At 41.2% G+C, this 20273-nt stretch overlaps 1 protein-coding gene across 2 annotated transcripts; it reads right to left on the bottom strand.

The window, feature by feature from the left end:
• Positions 1-333: 333 nt before the first annotated feature.
• MYL1 (myosin light chain 1) lies at positions 334-19625 on the bottom strand. Of its 2 annotated transcripts, none has more exons than XM_005441495.3 (7): positions 19333-19625; positions 7820-7847; positions 4491-4634; positions 2709-2882; positions 2118-2195; positions 1533-1585; positions 334-649 (listed from the first exon to the last, which is right to left on the bottom strand). In XM_005441495.3, the coding sequence occupies exons 1-6, from the start codon at positions 19450-19452 to the stop codon at positions 1557-1559; spliced, it is 573 nt and encodes a 190-aa protein (XP_005441552.1). In that variant the 5' UTR covers positions 19453-19625; the 3' UTR covers positions 334-649; positions 1533-1556. The 2 variants fall into 2 exon arrangements, with proteins under 2 accessions (XP_005441552.1, XP_005441554.1); XM_005441497.3 differs by lacking the exons at positions 7820-7847; positions 19333-19625 and adding exons at positions 8097-8121; positions 8906-8994.
• Positions 19626-20273: the final 648 nt, after the last annotated feature.

Below are 20273 nucleotides of genomic sequence, written 5' to 3'. Positions count from 1 at the left end.
CTTGCCTGGTGTGCCAGGGCAGGTGACACCTTGGGCGCTCTTCTGACACCAGCTACCAAGTCTCCTCCCAAAAACGTTTAAGTGCTGAGATAGTTCATTAATTATTCCTCCTCCCAGTCCCCAAAGAAAACACCCTTCATTCAGACTAAATAGAGTGACCTCCTGGAGTTGTATCTATATATTTTCTTTCCATAAAACTTTATTTGGTGAAATACAATACACAGGAAAAAGGAAAAAAAAAACCAAACCAAAACCCACCAAATTAAGTGCTGAGTGCTGCTTTGAGTGGGTTTGAAAAACTTCAGAGTTAAAAAAGACGTTATAGCCACAAAGTGACCACAGGGATTTATTGATACTTTATTTTTTCCAAGAGATTACATTGTTTCAATGCAAACAACATGGAAAAACATGCTTGGGATGGATGGATCCTGGATGGTAGCAGTTTATTCCATCTAGCTTGTCCTTGTGAAAGTTCAGTGATTTTTTTAAATGAAAATGTAGAGACCCCGAGGTGATACAAATGGATGTACTGGTAAAAAGTGGTGGGATTGGAGGCACGTTATCCAGTTCTATGCAGTTTCCATGTTGATGGTGACAGACTTTCAGGCAAATCTTGAGTGCCATCTGGTCTTTCTGAATTTGACTTATTCTGGGAAGGAATGGGAGAGTTGGACTTGAGGTCAACATTGGCTGAAGAAACACTTTGAAAATGACAAACTGAGCCCTTGTTTTTTGTTTTGAGGTGGTGTTTCATACAGGAGTTTGGAATATATCTTCCCTGGTATAGAATAACTAATGGTTCAAATAAACCCACAGACCCAAAATATTTTATGTTTGCATTTTAAAGACAGCTGCTGGGTTTTTCTTTGGACAAAATGGCAGCATATCAAGGTTTAGTGCTGGTTTTTTTGCTTTTTTTTTGTTTTGTTTTTTTGTTGTTGTTGTTTTTTGTTTCCTTACTTGTAGAACTGCTAAATGACTGGGTACTTTTGAAGCCCTTTTAACTATTGATCATGACTGTTAGAATACTCTTTTCCGGTGATTATTTTGTTTAAAAAGCTGTTCTCAGTAGTTCTCACAAGTATTCAGGCTACTCTGTCTTTACAGAAACTTATAAATTATCAGAAGGCATTGCTTTGATTTCCTTTTCTAAAACAAAATCTCAATGTGCTTGTAGGATAAATGTCTCAGGCTGCCAGTTTGCATAGTTTAAACTCTGATTTTGTATGACAACAGAGATCTAGAGTTATATTTAAGCCTGAGTACTTCTATACTCATGAATAAACTGAACATTTCTTTTCACAATTTGGGTATGTTTGAAAAATTCACTAAACACATTTTCCAACCAGTTATAGAACTGGGAACAGGCACTCCTGCTTTCTTTGCTCTTGGACAGCAGTATCCTTTTCTGCTTGTATCATTGGGAAGGTGGTGTCATATTGGTTTCACAACCTATATCTGGCCATGAGCATGTAGAAGCCTTTAAGCATAGCAGACAGGCAAAATTAAGTGTGCAAATAAGAACAACGTACCATTTGGTATCTGGGGAAGTCCACTTAGACAGACAAGATGTGCTTTACAAAAGCTGTGGAAAAATACAGATATGCTAGTTAGAAGAAGCAGCAAATGTTACTTTGGGGAATACCTTTTAAAATAACAGCTGTTCATGAGCTGATGGCATTGAAAATACATGTTCCTGATCAGATTTGACCCAACAATGTGATAGAAAGTTTTAAGTGTTTAATGTTGTACAAATTCTCTTCCTGCTTAAGTGTGATAAGACTAATTATATGGCAAATAGAACACTTTGCCTAAGCATTAACTATAGGATTGGTTCCAATCACTGCAACTGCTCTACACAGTCAGAGAGTCTAGAAATCTGGCATCGACTGAAGTAGCCTTCTCTGCTCTGGCTGAGCCTAGTCTGAGTGGTGTGACGGCAGGCAAAGCATATTGCAACAGTTGTTTTCATGCATAAGCCTTTCGACCTAACTCAGCTGTAGCTTTGTCTGACTGATTTGCCTGAGAAGCTAAAAGCCAACTGCAATGAAACTCAAGAGAGCGAGTGAGAGAGAGAAGAAATGTAGAGTGAGAGGGTGTTGAACTCTTGCACCTACCCTCGTAGTTGATGCAGCCATTGGAGTCTTCCTGACCTTTCATGAGTTCGTCTACTTCCTCTTCTGTCATCTTCTCACCTGGAGAGTGGAGAGAGCTTGGTTTATTCTTTCACGCAGCTGAGCTGAACTCTACAGCCTTTTTGCAAAGGCTTCCCTTTTTTGCCTGAGTTAGTAATAAAATGACCTATATATGAACTGAGCATTAATTTTAACTTTCTTTAGAAGTTTTGCACTTGCATATAGTCAGGGGTTCTAGTTATTCATTCAGAGTAAAGAAACTATGCAGCAAATCCTCTACCTATGTCCACGTGCATTACATCACTGAGGCTTACAGCCTTCCTCTCTATTCCTCAAATAACACTTTTGATACCTAGTCTTAATTTAGAAGTAATAAACAAAAGCTTTTCCTTTGGACTTTCTACTGAGTTTTGTGTTTGCTTTCCTTGTGGATTCACAGTTAGGAAACCCAGAATCTTGTCTGGCTTTGTAGCCTCCTACGTCTCCAAATTGGTTAGAATATCTTTCCTCCCTCTCTCATGCCTTCAAACAGCAGTGATTTTAAAAGTGCTCACAAAGACAATAATCCCTTACCCAGTGTAGCCAGTACGTGACGGAGTTCAGCCCCCATGACTGTGCCGTTGCCTTCCTTGTCAAAGACACGAAGACCTTCAACAAAGTCTTCATAGGTACCCTGATCCTTGTTGTTAGCAGCTGCTTGCAACATGGGTAGGAACTCTTCAAAAGTAATTTTCTTGGCATTCATCTCTGGAAAGAAAGCACCAGTTGCCACATGCTAGATATTTCTATGTCTGTTCTTTTGGGATACTTGCCCTGAAATACGGGAGGACCTCCCACCTCATTTGCATACCTCTTTCCATTCTTTACTTTAGTCTTTGCTTTGGGATTTGACAGGGCCTTTGTAGAATCTGGATTCTCTCTTATTGTGGGAGTTAGTTTTCACATCCATTTTATTTTTTTTCCCACATCCTTGCTCCAGCCCTCTTCTCACATAATATTATATGCTTATGTGCATGTTGTATTTTCCGTTCAGAAATGAAACTTGCTGTCTGAGTTGATCTTTGTAAAGATTTGGGGAGTTGGGGAACTGCAGAACACAGTAAAAGAGAAATCTTGTACCCCAACAGTGGGAAAAGGTAATGTTGTGACTTAGACAAACCCCTGAGGTTGCTGACATGTTACTGACATCTTCAGGGTCTCTTGGATGTGGTAGCAAAGACTGTTAGCAAAATAATAAACTAATCAAAAATAGGAATGTTTAGTGGAGGTGGTGTCCAAATTTACTATTGACACGTTCAGGGCTCACAAGCTTAGGGCATCTAACCCGTTTGTTGTCATGAGCCAGAAGTTGTAGTCCTCAGTGAGGCCTTCCCCAAATGTTTTTTTGTTGGAGCAAGGCTGCCAAATAAAAGAATTTTTCTTCTTTTTTTTTATTTGTATGGATCTTTGCGAAGAGCAGCCTTCATCTGGACAGTGATGAAATACAATAGATGGAAACATGTGAGAGATTTTTTGAGTATATAATTGTTACAGAAACTATTTTGCTATGCAGCTGTATCAAAATCACTGTCAGTTATTGCTGTAGTCACTTAAAGTACTGTCATGGTCTCACCTCTGTGTTAGTCCTCTGCTCAGTGCTTCCTGCTGGTGCTAATGCTTAACTTTGGTCTTCTGCATTGTTCCTCAGAGCCATCTTTACCAGGCCTGAGGGTCTGAATATAATTTAGTCCATCTTAATATGGTTCTGCATGACTGAAATCAGGGATCACCTGCAGCTACATCCTTGTTAGAAAGAGATGACTACAATATTTACAATTTCTCTTACCTCTAAGGGGGTAGAAAAAAGGAAATAGAAAATGGCCACTACAATAAATGGCCAACATATGCCTCAGCATGCCTAGGTTTGTAGGAGCTTTGAGCAGACCACCCCAGTCAGCAGAAATATACAGGTGGGTTTCCAGTCCCAGGGAATGTCTTGGCTTCTGCAGAAGATCCTGCACTGGAAGGACCTGAAGGGCTGAGTATCAGCTGTTAGAAATGGACTTGCAGCTCCTCAGCAAGGGCTGGGGCACAAATGGGCTGTGAGCAGCAATGAGTGTGTTACACCTACACCAAGTTGATACCAAAATGGTCCCTACATAGAATTCTCTCAAGAAGAAGGTTTTCCTCTTTCTGAGAACAGTATTCCCCATCATCCTCATAAAGGAACAGGAAAAATTCTGTGTATTGTTGCTGCAGAGTCCCCCTTGCTCCCCATCAGAACAAAAGCTCTCTCCCTCCTGCTGTGACTATTGATGACTATATTGTGACTCCTCAGCCTCAGGAAGGGCTCATGAGAGACTGTAGGGTACTTACCCTCTTTGCTGGGGTTGCCCAGGATCTTGTTGATCTCAGCATTTGTAGGGTTCTGCCCCAGTGCCCGGACGATATCGCCAACTTGGCTCAGGGTGATCTTGGCATCACCAGTCCTGTCAAAGAGGAGGAAGGCCTCCTTGAAGTCTGCAAGGGGAGAGTAACAGTCAAATTGAGCCAGGCAGCTCCCTATTGAAAAGTTGTATTGACAAAGATGTGAGCCTGTTGTCATCTGGCACTGTTCCACCAACTCCAGTGGAGTTAGCCAGGGGAATTTTTGGCCCACAATCCCAAGAAAAAACTCCTCCCCTCTGGCATTTTGGTTTCACTATTTTTAAACTTTTATATCTACCTTTCACAGCTTTCCTGGCGCTAATAACCATCAATAGTTTTGCGATTGACCCCACAGTTATTTTAAGCATGGGGAAAGATAAGCTTTCTACAACACATTGCCATTCAAGAGCAGGTTTCTTTACATGACATAGCAGCAGAAGGCAAAAATGTTATCCACTCCACCTTATCTCACCAGAGGACTGAGACCCTTCTGTCAAAGTCCCAGCGGTGCAAAACATCTGACTGCTTTGATGAGTCCTGCCTGCAATCCCAGCATCTCAACTACACAATGCTAATGGGAACCTTGAAGGTAGATTTCAAATGTTTCTACCTTTGTTTTCCTTTAAAAGTGCCTTACAATGACGTTTCTACCCATGTTTGCTCCCTCTTCCCTTTGAGGTCTGTCCCTGCTTCTTACAGATGCATGTACATCCAGCTTTTCCAGTTGGCAGTACTTGTGTGGTGCCTTATTCCAGTGCTTTTGCAGTGCATACACTTTGAGGTTTTGCTTCTTTCAGTGCTGCCAAGTGATCAATGTTCGCTTATTTCATCTTTGCTACAGACATTTCTGCTACCAAAAATCAGCATAGACAGTTGCCTTCATTGCATTGCCAGTCTTCATCTTTTGCTGCAAAGTTCCATGTTAATCATCTTACTGTATTTTTAGAGTTTTTCAAGAGAATTTGTTGAATAAAGAAACATGCTTTTTAAAAAAGAGGTGGGGGGCAAGGATCTAGCTAAAAAGCTATCTTCAAACCTCTTATGTCAAGAGCATCTTGAACTGTGCTGTTGATCTTTTCTGCATTGCAGTGTCTGATGGTGATGGTGCCGTGTTTTAGCTCCAAGTAAGCCAAGCAAAATTGCTTTCCCTTGGCTGTGATGCACTTCCAGCAGCTAGACAGGCTTTGTGTTTCGCAGCTTGTGTAGGTGGAATGTTCTTTGTGCCTTGGGGCAGATTTAGGAGTAATAAGCCACATTTCAAATCATGTCTTCATTCATCTTGTGCTGGGGACGTGTGATGCAGAGGTATTTAGGTTCCTGCTTTTGCCATCCATATACTGCCTTAGTGGAGGAGTTGCTAGCACCCAATAAAACTGCTGATACACAATGTCGGCCTGCTAGGCTGTAAACTAATACATCTGAAACTAATCTTCTTACTGTCTGATGTGAGAGACCTATAACCCTTTACTGCTAACCCTCTCCCCTTACAGCTTTTATTGCAGGGTATGAAATCAAGGCCTTCTGGAGCTGTTTAGAGCTTCCTCCTACAATATACCAACTTGTTATCAGCTCCTGCTCTAGCAGCTGAGGTCAATAGAACTGTAGTGATTTATACCATATGATCCAATCTTTCATCTGGTGCATTAATGACATTTAGCCAGAGTGAGGTGTAAAACAATGCCAGTTTGCTCTTAGCAAAGCCATCAGGAGAGTTTCTCTGTTCTGTAAATCCCGTGAAGTTTTATGTTCGCTGGATTCTGAATGCTGCTTCCCAGCTTGGAGAAAAGGCCTGATTTTATTTTTGTATCTCAGGCATGCGTTTCACTGCAATATTATCTTTGCTGTGGGGTTTTTCTTTTTATTTAAAGCTAGTCCTAGTTTATCCATCTGTTGGGGTAAGCATGTCTAAAGTCCCTCTCTGAGGAGGGTATTACTCAGCTGCTGGTGCGTCAGCCTGTGTGGATGGAAATAGTTACTGAGGGTGGGACATCTCTGTTCCTGGGAAACTCTCCCTCTGTCAAGTAGCTTTTAATTGCTCCATTGCTTGGTTCAGTCATCTCAGCATTACAGCAGCTGGATGATCTGAAATATGTAAGGAAGCTGAAAGAAATATTTTGCTTTGTTATATATGCCAGCAGCTTCGAATTGATGCCATTTTTCCACGAATCCTCCCAACACTTTTGTAAAAGTTTTGGAACTAAAAAGTGAGAAGGAGTCCAAATAATTTTCTTTGTGACAGGGAGTATTTGGACTGCAGGAGGAGAAATGTTTCCAGTCTCCTGCACTATACCTCTCCTTATTGCTTTGACTGTGTAACCCAGAGCAGGCTGGTGTTCAGGAAGTTTAGGGCTTTCTCTTAAGACCTGCTTCTAGCTATTCCTCTCCCTCTGGATTTCTAGTAAATCCTTGTGTCTTCCATTCTAAATACTTTGTTCACAGTGAGAAGTCTACTATATTTGCTACCGAATTTTTGACATTTTTTTTAAACCTATGTTATTTAATATAGCCCAAATGCATCTTTAGGATATTTTAAACACTCCAGCTTAGGCTTCCAGAGCTTCAGTGGGAATTTTTGTTCATGTCACAATTTTTAATCAGATCTTTCTAGAAAAAAAATAATGGAACTTGCTGCTGCTGTGAAGCAAAGAATACAGCAAGATGCTCAAGAATTGCATCATATTCGGAATATTGTATTTATAAGCAACAGTTTACACAAGTCACTTATTTGCTAACCATTTCCTTGTTTCATAAATGTGTTTATAGTAAAATAGCCTTTGTTCCTCCCTTACCACAACACCTCCTGGCAAAAATGACATGTAGGCCTCTTGCATCTCCTGTTCATGTAAAATTGCAATGTCACTGCAGCTACCTAAAATTTTCAGCCCACCCCATCTTTCTGTTGTCCTTCATCTGCCTATTTCCCCTATGACTTTCAAATGCAAGACCCATTTTCAGCATCCTTGTGAATGGCCAGTACAGGAGCACAACTGAAAAATGTTCAGAAAGTAGAGCTGGTAACACTAGCATATTTCCTCTTTGTATCATGGCTTAAACTTCTCAGCTTGGGCAGCACATAAGCACCCAGATAAATTATACCTAAATCTACAATCAAATTCTTGTTCAACAGAAGTCAGCACTGCTCCTCTGAAGTCAAGGGTCTGGTGATTTATACCAGCTGAAGTCCTAGCTCATCTGTTCATAAAGGTTGAACTTCTGAGCCTGTAGGTCCTCTCTGAACCCACATACATGTAAAACACACCAGCTCTCTTGTAACTTACCATCCTGTTGCTCCTTGGAGAACTCGATCTGTTGGAAGGAAATCAATCACAAAAAATAGCTTAGGAAGGGGGGGCTGGGGGAGAACCTGTTTGTTTTCTAAAGCATCCAGCTCAATCCTTGAGTCATCTTCCAAAACAGCAAAAATGGGGCCTTTCAGATGTGCAGAAGTAACGCAGGTAGCAAAAGAGCTGTTAAGACTAGTGAATATTTAGCATCTGGTAGCCATTATGTTTCCCCTCCCGCCCCTTGTTAAAGTTTAACTTTTATTTCACTTACCATTAATTTGGTCAGGAGTGAAGGACTGCAGTTGGGAAAAAAGAGAGAGAAAAAGAGCTAGTACTGCTGAAAATGCACTGAGAGAAAGCACAAAGCAGCTGAGTGCTCTCACATTTGTCTTACCTAACATAATTAGGCCATAGCAACCTGAACTAGCAACTTCTCTTGTAAAAATGCATCACCAGGTCTATTCTTAAAGATTCCATTAAAATTTGCATCCCAGGGAAAGCCGAGGTTGTGGCTAGAAGCAATGAAAATCTAGTTTCTTAACTAACAAAGTCGCTAATGTACCATCAGGTCACTTACTGTTTTAGTATAGACCTGTTTTACTAAGACCATCTGAGGTAAAATTGCTTAACAAGCAGCTTTTTTTACATTAACATAGAAATCAAATGACTCAACATTTGTGTTTCAAATTAGTTTTTGACAGTACATTGTTTCATAAAGTACTAAACTATATTTTCTTACATAAATATATTATTATTTTCTTTTGCCACTTTAGCAAGTCGCATCAGATTTTTTTTTTAAAAAAATTAAGTAATAGAAAGCTTAGCAGATAGCACTAGCGAATTGTAACTGTTCTGTCTGAAGCTACAGGAGCTGCACGTCTACTATTGCCTGGTGCAGAAGTTGAGGCTGACTGGAAAACCTCACATAGTCTTTAAGGTTTAAGGAGGAAAGCCAAGCAAATCTAAACTGTTTTCTAGATTGTCCTTCCCCCCCTTAGAAGTAACTTGAGCGAGAAGTCTGATCTACTTATGTAAAATACACTGGCTCACTGCTAACCATTAGCTTTCTAGTGGACCCACCATGGCTGAGAGTTGGGAAGAAGAGCAGCAGACGTGCAGGAGGGATTAGCTGAGAGGTCCTGAGAGTGGTCCTGCTTTCCTGGCCTTTCTTCCCCTTATTTATCTGGCGGTGCTGACGGCATTGCCTGGATTAGGTGTCAGAAGGAAGTGGTCCCTCCCCTCGACGAGTTCTTTAGCTTTCTTAGGGCAAAGTGACAGGAGGCTCCATGTCTTGATCGACATCTTATGATGGCTATTTTTAGGAGGCTGGAGAGGGGCAGGGAGTGGCAAGCAGTAAGTTTGATTCATGTCAGCACTTTCTGGGTCCATACTGTCAAGAGGAGATATTCCGTGTCGAGACCCACTAGGACTTCCTTATAGGGAAGGATTCTATTTCTCCAATACGCTATGAAGTCAGTGAGCAAGGAGCACTGAGGGTGAGAAGTGCCACGTGTTTGCCCAGCTGGCTGGTTTTACATGTGGCACACAGGCTGTGTGTTAGATGCAGCTGGATGGTCCTTGTACCATTGCTGGGGTTTGCTCACCCCCTTGTGAGGTTAATATAGCTCTCAGCATTAGATGAGTGTGCTGCTCCTGGTCTGCTCAGTGTGATCCAGTTCTTGGTACCAAGCAGATTAACCCGTTGATGGAGGTGGTGTCCAACTGTGAAGGTCCTCCTCTTCACTGGTCATGTTTTCCAAATTTTGAACATTTTTCAGGGAAAAATTATCCCTGTGTTTTGGATCCTGTGTTGCTAGGTTAGCGGCTGGTGCATAAATGTACCCTGCAGGTCAGTGGGAAATTTGCATTCGCAGTAGTCTGTGCTCTGTCGGACACTCTTCCTCTGGGGCTGGGGTTAGGCAGGGCACCAGTATGCCGCTTCAGAGCACATTGGTGTGGTGAAAGGTCGTACTACTGTGGGTTTTGTGATATGGAGGCAAGCTGTGATAGAAGCTAAGACCTCCAAAAGGCTTTGTGAACTGGGAGGATGACTGATGGTGAGGAAAGGGCTACTTGCTTTTTGGGTTGCAGAGTGGAGGGGTCATGGTGGGACTACAAGTGGAGAGTTTCTAGGTAGGTTGCAGGAGGTAGAGGCTGCAGCTTCTTCAGTAGCAAAGATCTAGTCCCACCATGTAGCATCCTCCAAGCCCATGTAAAATCTCTGAAACTGATGCTGTGAGACATTTTAAAAGGTTTAGAAAACTCTGTTCCAAACTTCTTCATTTCCTCGTCATCTCAACTGGGTTAAGAGAGCCATGGAGCAGAGGTGGGAACGGTTTTGTGATGACAACAGACTGTCTGTTGCAAACTCAAATTCCCTCCCTCGTTTCTATTGATTTCCTTTGTTAAGCGTTCACTGCTCCTCATTTTCTAATGACAATATGTGATTAGTGAAGGAAATTTTCTCCTGAAGCCTGCCTAGTTACCCTGAAATAAGCATAACACTTGTGAACGTCTCTTTTCAGTATATTGAGGGCTCTGAAAAAAAGAATCAAATCCAAGCAGACTTAACTTTACTGAGGGGGAGTTTTTTATTTTGTGTGTGGTTTGTTTGTTTGGGGTTTTTTGTATTATTATTTTTTAAAAATTGAACAATCAAAATAGATCAAAATATTTGATTGAAAATTGACCTCTTACCTCCTGTTTTAAAAACTAAAGATAGAACTGCAAAGAATTTTCTAAGCATGCTGGAATTTTAGCTGGAAAAAATTCTACCCAATCAGATTATTTGCATTTTTGGAGAAATATCTGAAAGTACACCAAGTGTGAAAAAGGCTCCACTGTCAATCCATAATTTTTTGGTTTTTTTCTGCTATAGTTAATCTATTAGCCTGTAGGAACAGGGATGCATTCAGAACAAAGTGTAGCCATGATCAGGTGTGGTTGCATCAAAAAGGGGTTTGATGCTTGACTCTAAATTATCTAACATAGGTTCAGCACAGTGCAGACCTCCTGATTAATACTGGCTGGAGCAGGATGTAGGCGGTGAGAAAGCTAATACAGATCTTGGCCATCAGTCCCAATGCATTAATAGAAGAGCCTTCTAAAGACTTTGGCAGAGCTGAAATGTTGCCTGGGTCAATGCAGTGTGTTGCCTTTTGCGGAATTTTCCTTCTGCCCTCAGCCTCTTGCTCTCCAGTGCTGGCAACTAGGAAAAGCTCCATGGAAAACAGGTTTACAAAAAAAGATGTTTTTAAAGGAAAACTTAGATTAATGTTCTTGAACATTTTTGCTTACTTCCAGGTAAGCGTTATTGTTGGCTACAAACAACACTAATCTCAAAAGACTTTAGATGTCAAGCAGAAAATAATTTGGGTGCATTTGTCTTGGGCATAGAAAATTGATACCTGGATTGGCCATCTGGCTTGAATGGGCTATCAAATATGTATAAATTGAGAAGCATCTACATATAAGCTGATCTTTTGACTATGTGAGACTTTGGCTCAGAATTTAGATGAGGAAATACTAGTGCACCATATCAACCCTTCATTTTATTGCTGATTCTTGAATAAAAGCTCACTAGGCAGAGTTCTGGTGGGATGAAATATTCTAGCATGGGCATGTTGCATTCACTTGAATTAAGGATCACCCTGCTTTAAGCCAATAGGGTCTGTTGAGGGCTTAAAATGCTACTTGCTTTGAGTAAGGCCACCTACAAAGGGCCTTATTGTAGAAAGTATTTCAAACATCACTTAAAAACAATTAAAATTTCTGATCCTATAAGGAGCTTTCATAAACTTCAAAAAGTAGAGAGAAATATTTTGCAGTGATCTTTGTTCTGATACTGGCAGTGCTGTATGGATTGTCAGAGGACATGATGAGTCTCAGGGCTTTAGGGAAAATGTTGATATTGTTGAAATTTAGGGAGTTCAGCTTAAAATAATGAACTCCCTGCCCTGCTTCCCCCCAGTATAATGAAAAGTTGAAGGAAGTGCAACACATGGAAAGACCAGAAGGACCTGGATTTCTCTAACTTGGCTTATCCCTTATTTATAGACAAAGCAAAAGGTGGTGTGTTTTGGTTTTTTTTTCATTTGTTTTGAAGATTAAGGCTTTTCCCTGTGTAGTTTGTGACCACCTTCTAGTCATCTTGTTGCTAGGTAGAGGCATTTTGACCAGGTCCCAGTTATATAGGATGTGGTGGATAGAGTTGTATGCAACTCTTTATCACCAGCTAAGCAGAAGACCCAATCTGCACAAAACTTTATTTCCAAATTGTTATCAAAGTTCCTAATTTCCCTCCAAATCACTCGTTCATGGGTCTTAGGGCCCTGACCTTTGCAGCGTGGGGCTGTGCTCACTTGTTTAGGCCAGTGGGCACTGGGGCTGAGTACAGGTGTGCTGAGTGATGGTTGCTTTGTGTTCACTGTAAATGTGTAAATGTCTGGGCAGGGTGAAAAGCCCTGGGGAAAGATGCTGCTGGGAGTTAAAGCATTCAGCTGCTCCACCTGCTTGTTACCCTTTGGGTAAATTACAGAGAAGGGAATAATATTAGGATTTCATTGGACAGTCATCAGATATTTCAAGGTACTGTATCTGTAGCAGAGACTAAGAGCATATCAGATATCTTGGGAAATCAGAGAGGAGAAAATAGGAGAGTCCCCTAGGATACTCATTGTATATTTAGCCTTCTATTCAGGACTAGAGGGATTCTTTTTATTTTTGGGTGGAGATAAACTAGGATTGTGCCTAGAGCAGTTCATATGATAACTGTTCACCATTAATGCCTGCTCCTTGATTAATACAGCTGCACATCTTTTCCAGTAGACATCACTGAATGCTCGATTACACACTTCTCAATCCCTTCTGAAAAGCAGGCTGTCATTCTTCCGTCTCTCACCCAAGATCGATAGCTTGTACGATCAATGCCACAGATTTTAGAGAGGCTACTTCTCATTTAAGTAAGAATCAACAGTCTGATGGATTTGTCCTCATGTCTTTTATGAGGTGGAAAAATATTAGAAGCAGATGAGCTCTTGAGAAAGAGAGCTCAGTTTTGAGAACAGAGCTGCCTGGAAATACAATTGAAGAAACAATAAAAATGACCACCCTTAATACAAGAGAGAAAATTGTGTGAGATACCATGAGTTTTGGAAGAATAGCTCAAAATCTCTTTAAATTTAATGGACTGCAGATGAATTTGAGTTTTTTCTAAGCATTCTGTGTAACTTCCAAGTTTGTTTATTTTTAAAGCTTGGAACTTCACAGTTGCTTTACAGTGGTACAAAAACTTTTGGATGTGCCTTGCCAATTAATTAATGTGCCCTTCTGAAATGTCTTGGGAGTGAAATGTGCTCTAGCTGATCTGTTGGTCATACCAGTTTGAACAGATTTTATTAGCTTCGTGGTGGAAGTGCACTCAGTTGTGCTCATTTATGAAAGTGTCCATTTTCTAATTACATTTAGTTTTGTGTGAATGTGTATAATCGAGAGGATGTGTGCGGAAATGTGAGGCTCTGGGATTTGTTGTTTTAAGATGCCTCCCAGTGGCAATGTTAGAGTATTAACATTATTTAAACTATTGCTACTTGACATTTAAGTACTATGCGGTAAAGCAGCCAGTTGAAAGTGCTTTTTGGCAATGGGTATAAGATGGAATAAAGCCTCAGTGAAGTGGAGGCAAATTTCCAGACTGGCTTTTTCATATCTCCTTACAGACAGCTTCTTTCTTTACTTGTCATTGGCTAAATTAGTCACCTTCTTCTTGCCTTATGTAAGATAAACTCAAATATCTTGTTACTATCTGTTACACTCTGTGCTCTATGGGGGTTTAAAAAGTATTTTAGAAATATTGTGGGGTTGTTTTGATTTATTAGTTTATGGGAGAAAGTGTCTGCCACACAACCACTGTTGACACTTGAAATTACTCTGTGAGCTTTCGAAATGTTACTGTGTAATTTGCTTTAAATTCCAGTGTTTCTACCGGAGTTTGTCACTCCCCAGACCCTCCAAAGGCCATAAGTTATCATTTATAAATGCTGCTAAAGCTGTGAATTACTAAGAATAGAGCTTGTAAAAAAAATAATCACTGTTTTCCAAATAATTTTTCACGTTAACAAACATAAAATGTGTCTCTAATACATATGGGCAGTCACTACTTTTGAGGGACTCCTTGCTTAGCAGCACTTTAGGAAAATAAGGAGGCAAAGTCCATATGAAAACTTTGTAAATAAAAGTATAGTGAGGGCTTTTCTATTTGCTTTTCCTTCTGGTTTTCAGCAATGTCCTGCAGGGATGTCTTGGTGTATAGCTGAGTCTGATGTCCAAGTTACTTGTCCTGGGACACCTTTATGGCATGTCTTGACTCTGCAGTGATTTAGCAACTGCCACCGTGAGTCTGGCATCAGTGCCGGGGTTTACACGGGCAAGGGATTTAGCTGGAGCTGCTCTGCTCTGGGGTGGATCCTGAATGGTACCGTATCTCGGTGGTCAAAGCAGTAGCAGGAAGCTGGTCTAAATGGCATCAGGTGGGCGTCTTTGTATCTCTTAAGGCTAAGTCATGTTTGCACTCGTCCTCTTCCTACTTGAAAGGACACTTGGGACCGGTGACCTTGTTCAACAGGTATATCAGTCTTAGAGAATCTTTCTGGAGTTGTTGCTGGAGCTGGATCAGGCTTCATCTGAAGGCCTGAGCCAAAAATTTCAGGCAAAAACCTGCCAGTTCCTAATAAAGCCCTTAGCCCTATGAGCGAAGCTACTGTTAACATTCCTGTTCTCACCCCACAGCTTCACATGGAGTTTGTCTGCAGTGTAATAGCTCTCCCAGCACTTCAGCTGACATTTGCTGTTCTGCTTGCCCTCCAGCCCAGAAGCTTTCTGTCAGTGCATTTTAGTGAGTTTACCTCTCTCTGGTTATATCCAATGCAATGTCTGTTCAGAGATGACCTACTTGAGTAATGAATGTAACAAGAATTAAGGACACTTGGAGAAACTTTTTACTGCCTTAAGAGCTCTGTATTTAAAAACAAAAGATCACACAGGTTTGCTTCCATGCAGCAGGCTTTGTCATGCATCACACAGTTACACAAGGCCTTAGCAAGTCTACAAGTTGATAGCTTTAAATTATTTTTCCCCTAAAGATGTAGGTATCTTATCTGCAGTTGGACATGGCATAATTGGTGTCCTGGGATTTCAGTCTTGAAAACACTAGCATGGGAAACCTTGAGTACCAAATGAACCTCACTTACACCATGGATACTTGCAAGACCCCAATCTCTGTTTCTGCTCAAGAAGGGATATACAGGTGTATCCACAAGGTAAAGGGCCTGGTGTGACACTGGATCAGGGTGCTACACGTTCAGATCACCATCTGCAGAGCAGAAGCCTATGCAGCACTGCACTCAGCGTCTCCAGCACCCAGATCCCAAAACATCTCAGTTAATGTTATGAGCCTGGTCTCAGTCCAAGGACTGGGGGTGTGTGCTAGGAAGGGCGCTTAAATTTCCAGCAGGAAAGCCCACATTTTTCCTGTTAAACCAATTTGGGCAGTATGAATTTTATCCATTTCCCACTGCCTCAGTTGCAAAACCCAGCATGAGACATCCTCATCATTAATGTCTCATCCCAGATATCGCAGACATAGACCCATAGTAGTGCTGTTCATCAACTAAATGTTTCTTCTCACTCAGGCTTGTGTGGGAGAAGGAAGCTAACAAGACAGGTAACTATCTTTTTGGGAGTGTCCTTGGCTATGGTTTTAACTACAGAACTACCGGGAGTTCTCTGAAGAAAATGACCCATATGGTCATTTTGCTTTTACTCATGGTTGGTTCCTGGTGGTAACTCTCAGATACACCCATTGGCCTGTTTTTCTTCTCTTAGTTATGATTTAATCTTCAACCTTTGTACTTATTGTTTAAATCCAAGCCATGCTAGCAATAAAGAAAATTGGAAATAATCATTTTAGTCTGGAAAGGCTTGTGCAAAGCAGATTGAATTTTTTGGTTTTTCTTGAGAAGAGGGGAAAGGGTCTTTACATTTCCATTTAAAAACAAGTTTTCCCTCCCTGTGTTGACTCTCTTCCTGTGGTGGTTGTACCGTAACTTAAGGTGAGCTGAGAAAGGGCTGAGTTTAGAGATTTGAGTCTTTAGCAGTTAGGTATTCCTGTTACTCAGTTTTAGAGTCAATAGATGGTGCTCCAAAATAGAAAATCCCATACTAGCTGCTATTAGTACTAGCAACTCACCAAATATTTGCTTTCATTGGATTAATTTAAAGTGGGGGGTGGGGGTGGGGTGGGGTGGGGAGGGGAAACCCAGAAAAGAGTAAAAGACCTGCCACAACTTCTGATAGTGACAAGCAATTTTGGCATGTCTGCATCTGCAAGAACCCAGCTTGAGATCTCTTAAGGAAAAAAGAAAAAGCCTAACTTTCAAAGCATGCACTCCAAAAAGCTCAGAAAAACAGATTCCCTGCAGATGGGCCAAGCAGGGCACATGAGAGGAAGGGAACCACTGAAAGAATCACTACCAACATTTGTAAACCACCTTGCTTGTTTTGGAGAATATTACAATCTCTGATGCCAATTTAAAATGAAGTGCACTGCCAAATGTGGCTTATTTGGCTGCTGTAAACCCTTATTGGGCAGCTCTACTCTTACCCACTCCAGCTATAACAGTTAGAAGAGGCTTGGATGTCTATAAAAGCTAACAAAGCCTTTGTGTGTGTTTGCCTGCCGTGTGGCTCCTCATATTGTCGTGGCACTGCAGCCTGGCATTCCCATTCACCTCTCATTAGTAGCAAGCTCTGGCATGGCCACCAATTCCCCTGAGGATTGGAGGGGATGTTCTTGTTCAAAGTGCTGGAGGCTTTGACTCCACACCTGGTAAATCAGTGCAAAGAGCCCCAGTATAGGATCATTCACTGAGTCCTGGTCAAAAGCTTAGCTTTAAGTAACCCCTGGCTCCAAAGTTTTGCTGGAACTGGTTCTGTGCCTTTTCCCTTACTGAGACTTTAAGAGTTGAATGGAAGGACTCAAGGTTAATTAATGCTAAGTAAGGGGCTGGGTTTAGACTCAAAAGTCTTTGATTGCTGACTGCCATGTCTCCCAGGTAAATCACTTAGAAGAAAATGTTGTTTCCCTTCACTGCCTGAGCTCTGAAAGTGTGAAAAAGGATAAACCAGGGTGGCTGGTTGGGACCCTGGGAGGTTGTCAAGTCCCTGCCCCTAGGCAGGATGAAAAGTACCATGGTTGTTCCAGGTGCCTTCTTGAAGAGCCCAGCACTGGAGATGCCATAGTCTGCTTAAGCAGCCCTTGCCCGATGTGGGGGTCTTGAGTGAGAGGGGAAGATCAAGGATAGAGGGCACACGTATCACCCTCATGTGCAGCATACGTTTCTGCATCACCTTGTGGCCACGGCTGTGTCGTTGGGTAGAGTCACCCACTGGGGGGGGTTGGAGGAGGTGTGTCTTTGTCCACCCTTGCAACACCTCTGAGGCACTCTGCTCCTTGCCTGGTAAGGGCATGATGAAGAGTGGAGGAGGTATTTGCAGAAAGATACATGCTAGTAATAAGCATGCAGGGCAGGGGGCTGTGCCACCCACTTGATTGCAGGGTAGTCCTGTAACCTCCATCACACTATCCATATCTTCACTTATTAGGAAATGGGAATAGTAATCCTTACGTGCTGATGTTAGTGTTAATAGTTTTGTCTTGCTAATCCAGGGTTTTTTCTCCTCTCTTCAAAATGGAAAAAGTTTTGTCTGATATTATTTTCAAAAGAAAGATAATTTAGGGAGACTATCTTCTCTTATCAGTCTGACTATAACAAAACCAGAAGCGTTCTCTCTGTGCTAGCAGTATATATTTCCTGCCATTATAGAGAGCTGTCTGGGTAAAGGAGTGAACTGCAGAGACGCCTCAGACTGCAGTCTGCCATTTTTAGCTGGTAATATGCTATTAAGTCTATTTATGTAAAGAAAGATTAGCTAGAATCACTGGAGTTGAAAATTCTCTTTTCTCCTAATGAACTGGACATAGAAAGCTATCAAATCACATTAAATTATTTAGTAGGAAATCTAGCTTGCATTCCCCTTCATCTCTAGAGATGAGCAAAATGTGGGGTCTAATCTAATTTTCAGACAGTATTCTCAAAAACAGTGGGCTTTTGGTGTAGTCTTTACTATGATCTCTCAAAGTACTTAAAAATGTCTTTTTTTTAATTTCCTCTTGTTCTGCTTTGCCAGTGGGTTCAACTTCACTCTTGTGAGAAGCTACGTACTGCTTCAGAAAAGTACTGACTACTGATTGTGAAAATTAAAGTAAACTTCAAGAAATTTCACTAATGGGTCATGATCTTGGGACTATATGTAGTAAGATATTTGAAACAGAATGCATCATGAGATGAAAATGAGTAGGTCCTATTAGGAGCCTTTGTAGTCCTTCTTTTCTCCATAATAGGCATGATTCCTTATGTAGAATTTAGCAAATTGGTCCTGGGACCAATCAGCTTGTCAGGTAGGTGGAGAATAACTATTTATAGTTCTACCCAGAGAAATTGGTCTGTCTCTTAATTTCTTTAACTGCTTACCCTCCTTCTCCTCTTTCCTAAGTAAAGAATTTCTCAACACGGAGGAGTTTTCTTTGACGGGTCAAGGCAACAATCACTGATGTTGGTTGGCATGCAAAGTCTGAAGACAGTATAAGATCAAATGGAAGTGCAGTAAAAGGGAAACTTCCAAAGGGTTCTTCCTCTTTGTTGCTTTTGATTTGCAGCAAATTGCAAATTCTGAGCAAATATGTAAAGGTGAGAGGAAATCACTTGAAGCGCTTCCATCCATGGCTTTCCAGCTCATGGTGTCTATCAATGTTTGCTGTACAATACAAATAAAAAGAAAACAGATGAAACTGCCAAATCCCTTTTTTCTTTCTTTCTTTTTTTTTTTTTTTTAAATCTGTTTTGTTTTGTTTCTGCTTATAAAGATAAGCCATGCTGATCTCAAAACACATGACCAAATTGTCATGAGGTGGTTGCAAAAATTTTGACAGGAATTTGAGGGGAAACTGCAAATTAAGGTTTGGTTTTAGTACAGTGCTATGGGAAAACATTGCATTCCAAGTTTCAGTAACCCTTTCCTGTACTCATGCACCTGCTGCTTTAGAGGGTTTTGTTTTGTTGGTTTTTTTTCTTTTAAATTTAGCTTTACTGAACAGCTCGGACTGATACTGATTTGGTAAAAAGCTCTGAGGGCCACAGTCCAAAATACTTTTGAAATCCCCAGGCTTTGCTCTTGTGTTAAATCATGCGCCATGCCTTATACCCCTCCAGCTACCAAAACAATCAAAAACTCAGGCAGCTCAACAAATCCATTGACTGAGGTTACTCATTCATTTCACTGCAGTCTCCAAACCGGAACCAAATACACACAACATTTCACTGCAGGTCTCAGCTGGGACTCTACCAACATTCCCCTTTGGGTCCGCAATCAGCACACGTTCATCCATTTACCTTGATGCTCTTGAGATCGATTGCAGGTTCTTTGGGTTTAGCTGGTGCAGGTGCTGGTGCTGGTGCAGGTGCTGGTGCTGGTGCTGCTGCTGGTTTCTTTACATCTTTCTTTGGTGCCATTTTGTGCTGCTTAAACTTGAAAGTAAAGGTGCCCCCAACAAAAAAAAAACTTTTTTTTTTAAAAAAAAAACAAAACAAAACACCAGCCAACCACACCTTAGAAGTTGTTCCCGGGAGAGGAGCAGTGGTCAGAATGAGCTACAGCCTGTGCCCTGGAGGTGGACCCAATGTGCTAAACTCTATAAGGGCATATATATATTTCACTTAGTGCCTCATACAGTCCTGAGACATGTAGCTGGATTGGACAGCTTGCTAATCAAGGGGGATGTCATTCCAGCTCGAGCTATAAATGGAATATAGGAGTTCAGGGCTTCATAAGATCAAGGGACTTGGGTACCCTTTTTCCCCCCTCTTTAAAAACCCCAGCAACCTCCTCTGTATTTTTTTTCCTTTTTTTTTAATGTGTACAAAGGAGAGTGGAATATGACAAACCCAGTTTCAGATCTGTCATGGACATTCAGACATGGATTGAACAGTTCTTTTTCTCATCTGAATTTCAGTTCTGCTTGAGTAATAAATCTTCTTTCTTTCCTTCCCTCCCCTTTTCCCCCATGCCTATGTAGCATTCCAGGAGGATTCAGTTTCAAGTAGGAATTTTGACTTTCATGGCTGGGAAGATCATCAATTTCCAACCTCATTTGCCTCTCTCCCCACAGCCACTCACTCCTCCTCTGCTTCCTTGTTTTACAAGGAAGTGTTGATCAAGCAAAGGCTCTGGGTGTTTAAAAATAAAGCAGACAAATATGGAAAACACTGCAGTACCTTCAGCCAATACATCTCTCCCAGACCCTGAGTGTCTTTCAGCTGTTCTTACTATTCAT

This window comes from Falco cherrug, chromosome 8 (genome assembly GCF_023634085.1).
Source record: "Falco cherrug isolate bFalChe1 chromosome 8, bFalChe1.pri, whole genome shotgun sequence".
Classification (NCBI taxonomy): domain Eukaryota; kingdom Metazoa; phylum Chordata; class Aves; order Falconiformes; family Falconidae; genus Falco; species Falco cherrug.
This window is presented reverse-complemented; position numbering and strand designations above follow the sequence as displayed.

Coding starts and splice junctions, on each gene's coding strand:
- MYL1 (XM_005441495.3), bottom strand. CDS start 19,452: ATGGCACCAAAGAAAGATGTAAAGAAACCAGCAGCAGCACCAGCACCA. Junction 4,635..7,819: donor CTCCAAGGAGCAACAGGATG/GTAAGTTACAAG, acceptor CTCCCCTTGCAG/ACTTCAAGGAGGCCTTCCTC. Junction 2,883..4,490: donor GGGCAACCCCAGCAAAGAGG/GTAAGTACCCTA, acceptor CTTTCTTTCCAG/AGATGAATGCCAAGAAAATT.